Consider the following 16,704-nt stretch of genomic DNA (forward strand, 5'->3'; position numbering starts at 1 on the left):
GAACTCAAACTTGCTCTGTGTGCAAGGGGTCTGAACATCCTTTGTGTCCTCTCTTCCAGCTCTTGGGGAGCCGATCAATGTTCTATGCTCAGGATCTATCATGCTTTGATTCGATCCAAACTGGACTATCGGTCTTTGGTCTATGGTTTTGCCAGGACCTCGGCCCTGAAGATGCTGGACCCCATTCACCATCTGGGGCTTCGGCTCTGCACCAGTGCTTTTCGCACTTCTCCAGTCCAGAGTTTGTACACTGAGTCCCACGAACCTTCTCTTCACCTCCGTCGTTTGCAACTTTCTCTACAATATGCTACTAAGCTTCGATCCTTACCACAGCATCCCACCTGGGATTGTGTTTTTCTTCCTCAGTGGGCAATGCTCTTTCAGAACAAACGGTCTACTATTCCTCCATTTGGCCTTCGTATCCGGGCATTACTGGCTAAATTTGGTCTGGCATTGGATGACATTGCTGTCCCCAATGATCAGCTCATTCCACCATGGCTTATTACCATCCCATCCTGTGACCTTTCCTTGAGTCATCTGGGGAAGGCGGATACTCCCGATTGGAAGTACCATCTTCTTTTTGCTGAATATCTTTCGAACCATTCCTCTCTTCCCATTTACACAGATGGTTCGAAATCAGGTGACTCTGTAGGTTCTACCATGGTTTGCTGTGGCTCGGTAGTTGCTCACAGGATCCCCTCTACAGTTTCTGTGTTCATTGCCGAGTTATATGCTATTTCTCTTGCCCTGGATCATGTAGAAGCTATGCAGTACAGTAATTGTACTATTTACACTGATTCTCTTAGCTCTCTACTGGCCCTGGAATTGCTTAATGTTAGTTCTCACCCTGTTCTTGTCGATATTCTACACTGATTGGCCCACTTTTCTCTATCTTCTATTTCCATCCAGTTTTTCTGGATCCCTGGCCATGTTGGTATTCACGGGAACGAGCTCGCTGACACCGCAGCTAAGTCCGTCTGCTCTGGTGCCATCATGGCCGTGCCTGTCGCATACGTGGACTACGGTCCTGTCTTCAAGGCGTGGCTTCGTGCCAGTTGGCAGTCGACTTGGAGTGAGCAATGCCATAATAAGCTTTTCCAGATCAAACCTTCTGTTGGTCTTTGGCTGTCTTGCATCCATAAGGATCGGAAGTAGTCCTGGCAAGGCTACGCATTGGTCATAGTTTTTTAACCCATCGTTTTCTTTTATCAGGTATTGACCTACTGATGTGTAGCCATTGTGACACTCAAGTCAGAATAGCCCACATTTTACTGTCGTGCCGTTGTTACAATCGTGAGCGGCGGCACCATTTTAGACACATTTTTTCTAAAAGTATACCCCTGACGCTGGACTGTGTCATTGGTAATGGTGACACTGTCCGATTAGATTGTATTTTTAATTTTTTACACATTAAAGGTATTTTTAATTCTATATAAATCTTTTACTGACATGTATTGATTTTAATTACCTGTTTTTTTACATTTTACTTTAACTCTACTTTCATTGCTTTTACCGGTTGTTTGGCACAGATAGCCTAGCTGCTTTGTGCCATAAAACACCAACCAACCAACCATGTTTCTGAATTTTTTATCGGGCTCTTCAACCCTAGTTTATCACTAACAGCTATTGCTGGTTACAGGGCAGCCCTATCTAATACTTTCAGGGTTTTGTGACATTATGTATTTTTCTCTCCAGTCCTTACTATACTCTTCTGTTCTTTTTGACACCTTTGTTCTTCCTAATTGGGACCCGAATGTTGTTTTTTGTGCCTTTACCCTTCTTCCTTTTGAATCTTTTTTTCTCTTGTGCTTGGTACCATCTTTTCTTACTCCTTTTTTGCCTGTGAATGTCAGTGATCTGATATGTATGCCAACGATTTTTCCCATATTCTTTTCATTGTTCATATATTCTTCTTTATTCTTTTCTACCTAAAAAGTCTACAGCTTGTGAAGGAGGCAGAACATTTACTCCTGTTTCCCTTGCATCCATTTCTGCCTTTTACTCTCCATCTGATCCTGATTGCCTTCTCTGTCCCATCCATGCAGTTTGCTGTTATTTGGCCTGTGCTGGTTCATTTCGGGGTTCATGCTCTTGTCTATTTATTCCTTGGATTTCTTCCTCTACCCAAGATATTTCTCCAATTATCCTCAAGGGATGGCTTCATTGGATGAAGATTCACTTAACTTTTTCATGTAACCTCTCATCAAATTTGATGCCTTACTTTTTCTCGGGCTGCTTAATTCCATCGTCTGTTGGAGGAGCTTGTGCAGGCTGGCATGTGGAAAACACTGCATACTTTTTTTGCACATTTCAGTGTGCTAGGAGGGTTTGTTGCACTCCTATTGGTGGAGGGTTGTTGCATGCTCACTTTATTCAACAGTGCAGCAATATCATGCAGAAAAGTGTGATCCTAGGTGGAAGTTTCAAATCTAATGGCAGAGGAAAATTGTGCATATAGAGGCAGCATTGAATCAGGAAAGCTAATATGTGAGAAGAGGTATGTATCTATTAGAAATACATTTCCATTGTTGGAAAGTGTTAATATTTCTATACATTGTTGATTTTCTTACAGTTAGTATTAGGATAGAGAAAATAAAAGTAAAGTATGAAGTTTTATATAAAAATTAGTATTCATATAGAATGTTCTAGAGGTTATGAAAATGAAATATATAAAATTGAAAGATGAAAAGAAGTGTTTTTATTCTTAGCATGAAAATCATCTTTGACTTAGTAAAGACTTTGTTAATTCATAGATAATTCTTTAGCAAAAATACTTTTTTGTATACGACAGCCATGTAATTTTTACTAATACACTTAATACGTTCAGAATGGTTGATCAAACTGAATGAGCCCAAATGAATAGGGTTAATGGTGTTTGTGCTTTTTGACATTTTTTTTATAATTGCATGGAATAAACATTTCAACTCCATTAAATTGTGTTTTTATGTATTAAATCATTTAGATGAAGCCTAAATTAGAAAGAGCACTTTTCTGATCTGATAAAAATTGGAGGGACCAACTGTGAGACAAAGTTGTCAGAATTGTTGTAAATTATTATAAGCATTAAATGTCACAGATTCTGAAATTATTTTCAGTCTCACAAATTACATCAGCAATTTACATTGTTCCACAGAATGGTCAAGTCATAGATAGAGAGTAATAGATCTCATAAAGTATTACATTCATTTTATCACAGTTTTATTTAACATGTATTGTCAAAAGCTTGCTAAAAAATCTAGATACTTGAATGCAAGTGAGAGGTTTTATTTAGTACATTTCTTAAAAGAAAAAATTCTAACCAACATTTGAGTCTTACTGATTTGCACTATCTGCCATGATATTGTCATATTTCCTTATTAGCCAAAATTTGTTTAAAAAATATGAGTAGCAATGCATACAAATTCCAGAAAGCGTGAATTAGCTTTATAATTGAAAAAATCTAGTAGATTTGGTAGAGTTTCATGCATGAGTGTGCCTAATATTCAGTATCTGCATTTTAAAAGATAATTTATAAATGATTGGTTAGTAATTTGCCCTAGTGGAAACTAATTTGTACAAGTATTGCCTCAGTATTTCATGAAAAGACCAGTGTGTAGTTTGCTACATTAATCATTGCAATTATAAACATTTATGTAGTATTTCTAGATATTTCTTGAAATATCATTGGAACATGTGTTAAAAGTGGTAAAAGTCCAGTGTTTCCAGATCATCGTAGCAGTAAATAGTGTGAATATGTGGTACCTCAAAATTGCTAGAATGTAGACCCCTGTAGCTTTTGGAGACAGCCTAAGATCCTGGACCCTTGGCTTATTTATATTGGATCAGACATAAGTTGAATTTGCTACTTATCCATGTATACTAACTAAACTTCATTCCATTAAATATGATGCTCATATTTTTTAACTGATCGAAACAGTTAAAAGTTTAACACCTAGTAGAGCTAATAGTTTGCCTCTTCAGTCTCTGATCAACAAACATAAAAATTACTGGATACGAGCAGGGAATCTGTATATGTATTGGAACTAAAATTACTGAAGATGTTATGACAAGAAAAGATCAGCTTTTGCTCATAAACTTAAGCATTTCCTGCACTGAAATGTTTATGTTATAATTCTAGGAACACCACAGGAACCAGGGGTAATTCCACGAGCTTTAGACACACTCTTCAACAGCATCAAAGGCCGACAGATTCAAGGAATACCTTTCAAACCTCGTTTTTTTTGTGAAGTTGTTCGTCTCACACCTAAAGAGGAAAAACAGGAAATTTCTCATAAAGAAAACATATTAAAATGTTGGTATAAATATGAGGTATGAATACTAGTTTCTGATCAGGATAAGTTAGTTTGCTCATGTTAGAAAGTTTTACCAAGTTATATTTAAAACTTAAATAAACTACTTTCTTATTATGTTATATGAATAAACTTGGCATTAGAATGTACCTAATAATCCAAATTTTATTATTATGTATGTTCTAAGTTTTTAATTTCATAAGGAAACATTACAAAAAAAAATCCTTGATCTCCCCTAGTATGAGAATTGTGACATTTGCTAAATTTTCCCTCTTCTCTAATTGATTTACCACCCCTCTGAGAAGTATGGGATTTAACATAAATTACTTACTATAAAATAGTTATTACTCAGGCAAAATATAGTTTCTGTATCCTTCAATCTTCTTTAGTTTCAGAGCCACAGACTAGAAAATCAGACCCCTCTTTCCATGCCCACCAGTCACATCCTCTGTTTCACAAATTGCTAATAGTTCTCTCTGATGTTTAATACTATATTATTTATAACCAGTAGTAAGCCAAAGTTTTAATCCATCAATTGATGCATTGCATTATGTTTTATGTACAGAGAATTGTCTCTTTCACTTCCAGTTGAAACTGTATTCCTAAGAAAAACATTGAGGAGCCTAGCTGATATTTTAATGGTTATTGTCATAGTTATGGGACAGTGTCTTCTTTTAAGTGTTAATATTGTGTTCTATTTAATTAATTAAAAATTATTTAATGCAGTTGTACCATTAGTATAAAAATGTAGGTTTAAATTTCACTGACAGTCAACAGCAAAAAAAAAAAATCCTTGGTAAGTACTATATTTCTTGTTTTTCGTGTTTATTCTTGATTTAATACTAGCTGGAGTACCTGTTCCCTGGACAGAAGTTATGTATGTATGTATCTCCCCATGGACCCAATGAACCTCCATACCAAATTTAGTAAAGATCCATCCACAGGAGGTGAGGTAGTGGTAAAAAATGCCCATAAAAACTAAAAATCTATAGGTATCCCTGCATGGACCTAATGAACCTCCATACCAATATTGGTGACGATCCATCCACACCCTGCAAAAAAGTAGTTACATGGACATACAACAGACATATTGTATTTATATAAATACTAGCTGGAGTACTCATCTCCTGGACGAAAGTTATGTAAATTCATGATTAATGAAAGGTTATCTTAGGACATGAAAAATTGTTTCCCTTATATGTAATTGTAAAAAATGGCCATATAACGGCAGAGTACAAAATGTGAAACCACAAATTTGCATGTGCCCAACAAACCTTCATGGCAAATTTGATGAAGATCCAACAACAGGGGGGCAAAGTAGGCTTAAGAAACACAAAAATGCCCATAAAAAATGCAAAACTGAAAATTTGTATGCAGCTCCCCATGGACCCAATGAACCTTCATAACAAATTTGGTAAAGATCCATCCACACCCTGCGAAGTAGTTAGATGGACATACAACAGACAGTACTATTATACTTGTACAGATTATAGGTAACTAAAATGTAAAAATTAGAAACTTGTTAGGTAAAATGAAAATAATAAATATATTCATGGGATATGCTGGTGAGTAGCTCGTGCATTACATGTTCTGCAATTGATTTATAACTTGTGTGGCTAAGAGCAATAAAAACTATAAACTTTATATAAAACCATGTATACTGTTACAAGTTCTAAGCTATTTATGATAAGCAAATATAGTTTCCTGTTACAACTTGAAGTCATTCTAGATAGAAAAAAAATGGTGATTTAGATTTATTTTGTATTTTTTTAAGGTAATTACAAGGTTGTTCAAATTTACCACCCGTATGTTATTAGTCATATTTTTATATTCTTTTGTATTTAAATTTGTGTAGTTCAGATGAAGAAAAGTATTTTTAATCTTAACATGAAAATCACTTTGCACTTGAAGTATTCAACACTTTAACTCCATATATTTTTGAAAAATAACTTCATTAAAAATTCTGATGTTTTCTCTACAAAAGACTTATAATGTTTACTGAAATTTCATTAAGATACACATAACATATTAGAAGTTATAATATGGAAAGTCTAATGGTCAGTTGGGGGTCACTAACTTGGTTGAGTCTTAGCAAAAGAGTTAATATAAACATGCCAAGTAACTTTTGTGATTATATGAATTCATACATCGGAAATAAAATCCGACTCCTTACGTTAGTTGACATTCTCAGAATTTTCAATATATTTTGTATTTGACCATTATATTCAACAGTTGGTAAATTCTTTTGTTATTATAATTATAGACATTTTTGTACCAAATAACGGTTAGTTTTTAGTGAATAACAGCAATACTCTGTCATCACTTTGCTTAATCCCCTACCTACCTACTGGAAAAAACTGCATAGGATGTATGTGACTTTTATTTTTTTTTATATAGTAGCTTAAATTATGCTATATTGTATATTTATTTATATTAATCATTATATTGAAAAACTAACTCAAAATAATGGTGAGTGCATGGTGTTTATGTGAGTTAGGCTTAGCACTTTAAACTGAAAGAGTTTGTGATTTTTATGTACTTTTGCATTTAAATGAGCAGTTTTAAGTTCAATATTTTAGTATAATTTTATATGTAGTTCATAATAAAGATATGATACAGTATTTAGAATGACAACCTTGTGTGATTTGTACGTACTACTAGTACCATGTAAGAATATTATATTTTTCCTTCTTGCTATCTTTACTTTGTAGTAAGACCCACACTTCTGTTGTTGTTGTTTTATAATTAAAACAGTCTAACTGATATATAAAAGTTTATTCTGATATTTTGCAAAGGGTTTAAAACTCAGTGTACAAATGACAACAATAAATATGTTGTTGTGAAACAGACTAAACACATTTGCCTCAACAATACAGGGGAAGTTATGACATTCTTACAGTTGTGTCAATACATCGAGATCTTAAGTTTTGAGTTCCAATGTAAATCTTGCTTAGAATGAGATGCATGTGACCAAGAGTAACCTTTTAAGGGCTGTAAAGTGATTTTCTTTGTAATTTATGGTGTCTGCATCCTTTGGTAATCTCTAGTAACAGGATGTATCATGTAACTAGGGTCGGGTGGTGTTATTCAAACCACCTGTATGGTAAGCTATTACATACATTCACTAGTAGTGGCAATTAAATTTTTGTCTGTATAATGAAACAACATACAAGGACATGTGTTGAAATAAACTTGTTTGAAAGCTCAAAGAAATGATATTCAAGTACTGAAATGCTTTCTTGCTATCCTATCTACAGTAATGTTCAAATGAGCCTGAACAAGAGTGACGCCCCCCCCCCAACAGGCGCAATAGTTTATGGCAAATGTACGAAGTTCACGCTGCTAACCTCACTGTTTTTCAGCACAATAAACAAACATACGGCTGCATTGAAACATAAACTTGAAATAAAAATATATTTATAAAACAAAATTAAAATGTTTTTTAATCTACATAAATAAACGTGAAATCCTATTTAAAAATAAAAAATTCTCATTTGTTTAGGTTTACTTAGAAATATTATTTTTGGTATTGTATATTACTTGAAACCATAAGGAGAGTACGTGACTATTAAAAATAGTTTTATGGACGATAAAAAGTTTTTAAGAGATTTTAAAATAATGTACTAAAACATAATAAGTAAAAATTCAAATCTGGAACAAATGTAAATATCGTAATCATATCTTATAAATACCATTTTCTAATGTAATTTTCTGAGATATTAAAGATGATAATGCAAAAACACTAAATATATCAAAAGTAACAGGCTTGTTTCTTAAACTATGTGCATTGATGGAAGTTCTTATGAAGTTTCAAACAATTACATCCACTAGTTTTATTGTTGGAACGGAATATATCAAGACTTGCATTGGCTATGCAGAAAGTTAGTAGCCAGTAGTGATTGGGTTAAGTACTTATAACCCATTGTTCATGCCAGCTCTATAGAAGTGCATCGGATGCTGTTGTATTCATCTATGTTGTTTCTCATCATTTCTAATCATATCTTATAAATACCATTTTCTAATGTAATTTTCTGAGATATTAAAGATGATAATGCAAAAACACTAAATATATCAAAAGTAACAGGCTTGTTTCTTAAACTATGTGCATTGATGGAAGTTCTTATGAAGTTTCAAACAATTACATCCACTAGTTTTATTGTTGGAACGGAATATATCAAGACTTGCATTGGCTATGCAGAAAGTTAGTAGCCAGTAGTGATTGGGTTAAGTACTTATAACCCATTGTTCATGCCAGCTCTATAGAAGTGCATCGGATGCTGTTGTATTCATCTATGTTGTTTCTCATCATTTTTCTGCTTATTTTTTATTTTTGCATTCTTCAGAATTGACACAATAAAAAGTTATTCTGAATGAAAAAATTAATGTGCTCCTAACAAAAATGAAACCATATCAACATTACTCAGCTTTTCTGAAAAATATTTGGTTGATGATTGTATAATATTCCAAAGAAAAGAAACACTATTATTGATACTGTAATCATATAACAATATATTTTCAATTAATTATTTGTATGCTTGTATATCAAGTGTTGTATGTAATGCCATTCATAAAGTGATTGTTCATTTTGATGGAAGTCATTAACATCATTCTTGTTTATTTGCAGATATTTTATTTTTAAAAGTGCTGTTTGTATGATGTGTATGGTATTAATACATGATCTTTATTATCAGAAAATTGTCCAAAGTTTTCCAGGGATTAGTAAAAAGCTAAAACAAAAGCAATGACTTTATTACTAAAGGAAATGTGTAAGAAGATGTTAGTAAAATATTAGAATATAGATATAGTATGCTAGGCTTACTAATTGTGTCCATAGTCAAGGTGTGAAATTTGAACCATATTTTATGAGTAGTGTAAAAAACAGTTTATCTCAATTATAGATAAGACTGTTCACCAGAGAGGTGACAGACTTAAACTGTACTTTGAAGATCTAATATTAATGAACTTCTGTGTTTTAACTGAAACTAAAAAATGCTGCTGTAATGATCAATTAACCCTTGGCATCTGGTATCATATTGCACATTCATGATCATTTACAGAATTACACTCAAAATTTAATTAGTAAACTTGGGAATAAAATCTAGTTAATAAATCAAACTTTAATATCATTTAACTTAATTTCACAAAGAAATATTTAAATAAATTCTCAATCTTTGCTTCTCTGTAACACTCCTCAGAATTGCCCATTTTATATATTCTAACTAGCCCTATATGATATCCTTAGTTTAACACAAATTGTATATAATCTAGATTAGTAACCTCTTTTTTTGCTTTACTAAAGTATAATCAAGAAAAAATATAAAAAGTCTGACATTTGGTACTGAATTATTTATAACCAATAGAAAGAGGATATTTCAATTTTCTGCTTTCTTTATATGGCTAACTCTATCTGACAGTAGGTTTTCATTTATTCTGCATCAGTTTTGTAGTTTGCTACCACTGAGATCACTTTGATCAGCCAAAGGAATTATTTTAAGTGATTTATAGATTAATTGGAAATTTAGCTAAAATATAATAGTTATAGAACATTGTATTCTTTTTCAAGCTATTTTGCATTCTAAATTTCATATTTGAAATAAAAAAGGCAAGTTAATTTTTAACAAGGTATAAAATATTATGGCTAACTTTTATCAAGAGTAAATAAAGTACAAAACCGGTATGTAACTTCTTTTGTTCTTTTTTCTGTTTATATTTTTTACCTATTGTATTATATTGTAAAAGTACCTAAAGTGTAACAATTAGAATCATAAAGTAGAAAATTAAATATAAAATTTCTCTGCAAGGAATGCACATGAGCTGCTAGAGAATTGTGTACTTCAATAGTTTCTTTACCATTACTTGCACTATGTTCTTCTTAGATGTTGTTGACTGTTGCACTAGATTAATAATTAAATATTTCATAGAGCAATAAAACAAAATTAAAGTAGTTGTAAAATGGCTAGAGGACAGTATATCTTGGGATAAATAATTGTAATTATCTGGTGCAGTCTGCTGTAATTCTAGAAAAAAAAATGTACTTTTGATTTTTCTTCATATTTTTTACCTTTCACTACGAATGATTTTGCTAGAGTTAATATTAGGGTGGAGAACTAAGAGATAGAGTATAAAGTCTTACTGAAAAAACATTGATATCCACTGAAGAGATTCTAGAGGTTATGTAAATGAAATATGAAAAAGTAGTATTTTTATCTGTAATGTGAAAAATCACCTTGCACTCGGTCTTTTGTAGAATTAATTTATTAAAAAATCTGAATTTTTGTACAATAGACTTGCAATGTTTACTAAAAGCTTACCAAACTTTTTGAAGATACACTTATTACATTAAAAGTTATAGTATGTATAATTTTATTGTTACATGGTTAAAAGGTCAGTCAAAATGAACAAGCCTGTATATGGACAGTTAAACAGTTATGAAAAAAAAACATCACAATTTTATTAAGTCTTGCTGAAAGCTAATAAAATTTATTTCCTGTGCTGATAATCTGTAAGTGGTGTGAAGTAAAGTCTATACTAAACAGTGAATTTGCAGCACATCCTAAACTAAGTACAGAAAATATATGAAAAATAATTTTTGGCCAGTATAATGATTTTTATCTTAGGCCAAGTAATATACTTTCATTAGTCAAAATATTTCTAGTAATGAAAAATTTAAACCTTATCTCTTGGAAACTCAGCCAAAGAAACCAAAAAAAAATAAACAGAAACTTTCTTTGCACTCTTACTGTTACTGAACTTATGGCTCTAAAGTTGATTTTAGTAAGGCCGAAGAGCGCTGTGTAGTTATGGAAGGAGAAAATCAGAAAACTACTTACCTCAAACATTCAAATAGTTCTCCTGCTATTATCAAAATATATATTGTGTTAATCCCATGCATACAGCTAGGACAAAGTGCATTTGTCATGACATTTTACAGAGTTACATTGAAAATTTAATTATACTATGTGATTATCAAAGTATTGCTATAAACTAGGCATCAAAATGTAGTTTTATAACTCAAATTCTTATATTATTTAAAGTTTATTTTTTAAAAGAAATATTTAAAAAATTCTGTTTTTGCTTCTCTGTGTTATATGATGTATCTGCACTATGAATTTTTTCACTTCAGATTTTATATTTTGAATAATATGGTTTTTAAAGTTTCCAACCAATTGGAAATGCAAACTGTATATGATTACAAACAAAAATTTAAAACTTGCTGAGATAACAATAAATATATTAAACCAACCAGAGGCTTTATGTATATATAATCTGTACATGATGATGGACATGTTTATAGCCAATAGAAAGACCAGGTTCTCCCCTATATAAATTTATTACAGTTGTTGTTGTTTTTTGTAAGTTTTTAGTTGGCTGTAGATTCTTTGTTTCATCTCGGAACAGTTAATGAAATTTGTTTTTCACCTGCTTATAGCTTACTTAGAGTGGGGCCCAGCATGACCAGGTAGTTAGGGGTGCTCAACTCGCAATCTGGGGGTCGTGGGTTCAAATCCTCATCCCACCAAACATGCTTGCCCTTTCAACCATGGTGGCATTATATTTGACTGTCATTCCCACTATTCATAAAAGTGTAAAAGAGTAGCCCAAGAGTTGGCAGTACGTAGTGATGACTAGCTGCCTTCCCTCTAGTCTTTCAATGTTACATTATGGACAGCTAGTACAGATAGCCCTCTTGTAGCTTTATGCAAATTTCAAACCAAACCAAGCTTACTTAGAAAGCCAGATAAATTTTATTACTTTTGGGACGTTTTATTCTAGTGACTGCTTTATTTTTTTAAGTTTGAAAAATGTTTATTTAAGGGCTACAGGATTTGTGTTTTAGACAATCAGTTTAATGAAAAACAATTAAGGTTAAATGTATAAAAGCATTCAACAGTAAAAAAGCTTGGAACCTAGAGTAAGTGCTAAATGTTTTATTTATTGTTATATACTTTTTAACAAAAGTAATTAAAATTAAAGTTTTCCTAGGGCATGTAACAAAAGTAAAATAATTTAGGATTTCATAAGCTTAGGATCGTGAGGTCATGAGGGTAACTTGGTCTGTTTGTTTACTTTATCTATGGAGAAGAATCACAGAATGATAAGTAGCTTCCCTGAAACAGTCCAGCAGTAAAACAAAATTAAAAGAGTCAATTATAAATTACCAAGAAGAAGAAAAGATATTAATGCATATGTATTCATGTATATATATACTAACAAGAAACCATAATGCTGAAATGTTAATTAACAGATGCAATTATGCTAAAGTGGGTTGAATGGACAACCAGCATGCACACATAATTAGTGGGTGGTGACATTTCCTTGCATGTTTGGGAAATACTTATCTTCATCAGTTTTCAGTTGATTTGTTAACCATAAAAAAAGACTTGGATATTGTGAGACTCAGACTTCTAAAAACAAATATTAGTAGATGTTTATAATCTAATGTTAAATGTTCAGTTATCAATGGGTAGGTTAAAAACCAATTGTTGGTCAGCGTGAGAAAGACCAATATCTGTTGTATAAATTACTTTAAAAAATGTCCTGACTGTAGTTGGTGCAAGCTTGAAAGTTATATATGTTGGAAAAGCACTCATTTTTTTTAAAGCAACTTCCTATCCAAGTTATTTTTGGTTTTGTTAAAATATTCAGAAAGTTGTGATGCAAGATAGTACTGGATTCGTTATGTTAAGCCTACTTGGTAACAGATTAGTTAGGATTTATAACTTTATTGCCAGTCTTTTAAAGTTTAACTAATTATTGATGGAGAAACTTGTTCATATGTTTTAATGTTTTTCATTTCTTTCATTTATATCCAGGATTCTGATAATAGCATAGCAACAAATGATCCTTTTTGCAACTTTACCCGTTGTAACTCAACACAGTCTCTTTACTCTGAGGACAGTCTGAACAGTACAAGTACAAGTAAAACACTCCATGGTAAGTTTAAAGATTTTTACTCTGGGTGATTCTGTGTAATTTGCATCACTGAAGCAGGTTTGCTGTACATTTAGTGTTCTTCATTAATAGATGCAAAAGTACATTTAAGTTAATGGGAAGTTATAAGTATTTTTAGTTAATAATGGTTGCCTGAGTTGCAAATACCATTGAGCTCAGAGCAGTACATGTTAAAAGAAATAAGTGGTGTTGGTTTTGTTTGTATATCAACATGTTAAAATATGTTTGATGGCATTGGTGTGGTAAGATTAGCTGATCGGTTAAAATTCTTTTATACGCTTTTCATGTAGGTTGCTTTGAAACATGCATTTTATATAGTAAACTTATTAGTGAAAATAATTGTGAACACTGTTTGTATATAAAATTGAAGTAAGACACAACTGTAATGAAATGTTACGTATAATCTTGGTTACACGCTCATGTAGTATGGAGATGAGATTTTCCCACCAAATTGCAGTTTCATGATCAATGTAAATCTGATGAGAAGATATTTGCAAAGTGTACATGCCACAAAAAACCTTTTTTTATAAACTGGAGTCTAAAAATTTGCTTTCTAAATTAGGTTCAGCACTGCTTGATAGACTGGTGGAATATTAGAGCTAGCACATGTGTTGTTGTTACCTTCATTTTTAGATGAAAAATACAGCTGAAAGTTTTATGAAAATGCATACTGGATGATAAAGGTTGACAGTGGTCACAAGGAGAAATCTTGCAGTCATGGTTTGACAAAACAGTGATGCCAGAACATGAAAATGGCAGTGGAAAGGTGGAAAACATTGTATACAAGTATACAAACGTGATAAGTTGCGATGACGGATGGTATTCACTATGTTTAAATCTGTTGGACTAGATTCAATAACTGGAAGGTAAGCAATAGTGTCTTTCTGCTGAACTTATAAAGCAAGCAGTTGGTTGAATCCTGTCCATTCAGGAAAGGTTTGAATAGTGTGACACTTTGCAATTATGTATACATAATTCTTCTCTGTTGTGATGAGAAAAGTCCAAGGGAACATCTTGAGCAAAGGTCTGGAGAAAATTTCTTGGAACCAGTGAATGATACGAAATATTTCTCTGATCGTGATAAAGTCCAACTGCCATATTCTTTTCCCTACCTCCTGGAGAATGTTCTTCCTCTTCAGTTTAACTTCTATGGGATCCCAACATCCACCCACGTATTTGCTTCCCGTGAATGGGAGGAAAGGATCTTGGTTGTTGAGGGGTGTCATCCTGATGGGTGAGTTTTATCAGAGGTACTTTAGCCTGTAATTTCTGTAGACAGATGACTTCCCCAGGGTCAATCAGCTGATCCTGTTGGGTGAGGGTCAACTAAGTGCCATTGTTGAACATTTTCACCAGGTGTTGTGGACATTGTGTCTGATTCTGATGTTTGGGTATAATGCCCACAAAACCCTGGCATAGCTGCACTGTCCTTGGTTGGCATTGTAGTATGTCCCCTTATAGGACTCCATGGTGGATATGGTCAGTGGGCCCTGAATATTCTCCATTTCTTATGGATTCCTTACCCAGTGACCCCCAAAAAACATATGTTGATTGGAAAGCAACCAGATCTGGAAGACTGATCTGCAGTCACTACCTCCAACTGTTCCTGTACTTCATTTTCTAGTTCTTCATTCTATGCCTGACAAAACTTTGGGGCAAATGTCTCCCTTTTTTCATTCAGGAGGGATTAGAGGGGCTTGCTGGCTCTCAAAAGACAATCAAGAAATTATGTTTTGGGTACATTTACACCAATCCATTTTGAACTCCCTAAAATCAAAGGCCATTAGGGATGTACTTATTAAGGTTACTCCCCATGCTACTTTGAATTCCTTGCGAGGAGTTATCATTGAGGGGGATTTAAAGAACATCCTTGAGTCGGAGATCTTCGCTAGTTTCTCCAGCCACAGAGTTCCTTCAATGCAACATATCTCCACTTGTAAAGATGTAATTTTTGCAGCCTACCAATGTTCTTATACTGACAATTACATTGCCACATCCACCTGCCACTGTTAAGGCAGGTTGTCTGAACTGTAAGGTACAGCTGTACATTCGTAACCCTCTCAGGTGTTTCCAGTGTCAGTGGTTTGAACATTCTAAAACATCTTGTCATGTTCTTTGATGTGTGCATCTTTTGTTGGCAAAGACATTTCTTGTCAGTCATCAAACATAAGGTTTATTGAGTGGTAGCTTCAGAATGCTCTCACTCACTTGTTGGGCTGGATCAAGGCAAACTGTTTCATATTCTCTTCTTCTCTCAATCTAATATGTATAAGGTGAGAAAGTATAGCCAAACACCAGGGACCCTGCTCTCAACAATGAACTAAGCTTTGTTTCTATTTCGTACATACAGTAATGTCTTTGTCTAGTTAGATAAATAGCTGGAAACCTATTGGTTATAAACATGCCACTCAACTTCAAACTGTCACTTAGCATCACAGCTTTGTCTTTGGAAATTAGCATGGCTGACCTTAAACTTAGAAAAATTTACAATGCTTTCCTGTGGGGAGAAATTCTTGGAACGTTTTCAGGCAGTTTTAATTCCTGTTTTAAATGTTTCTTTTTAAAATAAAGAAATAACTTAAATAATATAAAACTTTAGATTATAACCCAATGGATGATAATAATTTCATTAAAATACATTGATAGTAAAGTGGATAGTACCAATGCAGAAAGGAATTTTAAAATGGCATTGGCAGTTATCTGTTTAACACTTTCGACACGGGCTCGGTCCCTGGGACCGACCTCGTGACCATAACCTCGTTATAGTTTACATACTAATAACTTTTAATATTTTAAGTGTATCTTTACAAAATTTTGTAGACTTATAGTAAACATTAGAAGCCTTTTACACACAAAAAATAAGATTTTTTAATGAAGTATTTTTACTTAAATTTATCCATGAAAATATTGATTTTTTTTTTTAACTAGTCTGAGTGCAAAGTGATTTTCATGTCAAAATTAAAAATACTTTTCATCATCTAAAAAATCTCACATTTCTTTTGTGTAATACCTAAAACCTTCTAAATGCATTTCAAACGTTTTTTTTTCACTAAATCCTTATAGTTTTTATTTTTTCTACCCTATCTCAAAATGGTATCGATCAATTCGACCAACCTCCTAACTGCCAAAAAAAAAATCTAAATAAACCCAAATTAACTTTCTTTTCTTTCTAGAATGACTTCAAATTGTAACCTGAAACTACATTCGTTTATCCTAAGTAGCTCTAAGTTTTCTTAGATGTAACATTATACATCTCTTTATAATTAAATTTTAATGTTTTATTGCCCTTCTAACCGTGTCTAACTGCTATTCCCGCCATAAAAGTTGTAAATCACTTGGGGAACGTGCAGCTCACGTTACGCTGTCGAATTACATTACCCACGAGCTGCTTGCATGCGTGACTCGTAAACCATTTTAATTATATTATTATTATTACTTATAAAGTTTCTCGGAAAGAATTTTT

At 32.9% G+C, this 16,704-nt stretch overlaps 1 protein-coding gene across 1 annotated transcript in view; it reads left to right on the forward strand.

The window, feature by feature from the left end:
• Positions 1–16,704, forward strand: part of LOC106465606 (kinesin-like protein KIF20B) — a 104,296-nt gene that overhangs the window by 18,692 nt on the left and 68,900 nt on the right. The window contains exons 3-4 of the mRNA XM_013925840.2: positions 4,118–4,308; positions 13,103–13,223. Coding sequence (XP_013781294.1) covers positions 4,118–4,308; positions 13,103–13,223 — 312 coding nt within the window. The remainder of the gene's footprint in view (positions 1–4,117; positions 4,309–13,102; positions 13,224–16,704) is intronic.

This window comes from Limulus polyphemus, unplaced genomic scaffold (assembly GCF_000517525.1).
Source record: "Limulus polyphemus unplaced genomic scaffold, Limulus_polyphemus-2.1.2 Scaffold1998, whole genome shotgun sequence".
Taxonomy (NCBI): Eukaryota; Metazoa; Arthropoda; class Merostomata; order Xiphosura; family Limulidae; genus Limulus; species Limulus polyphemus.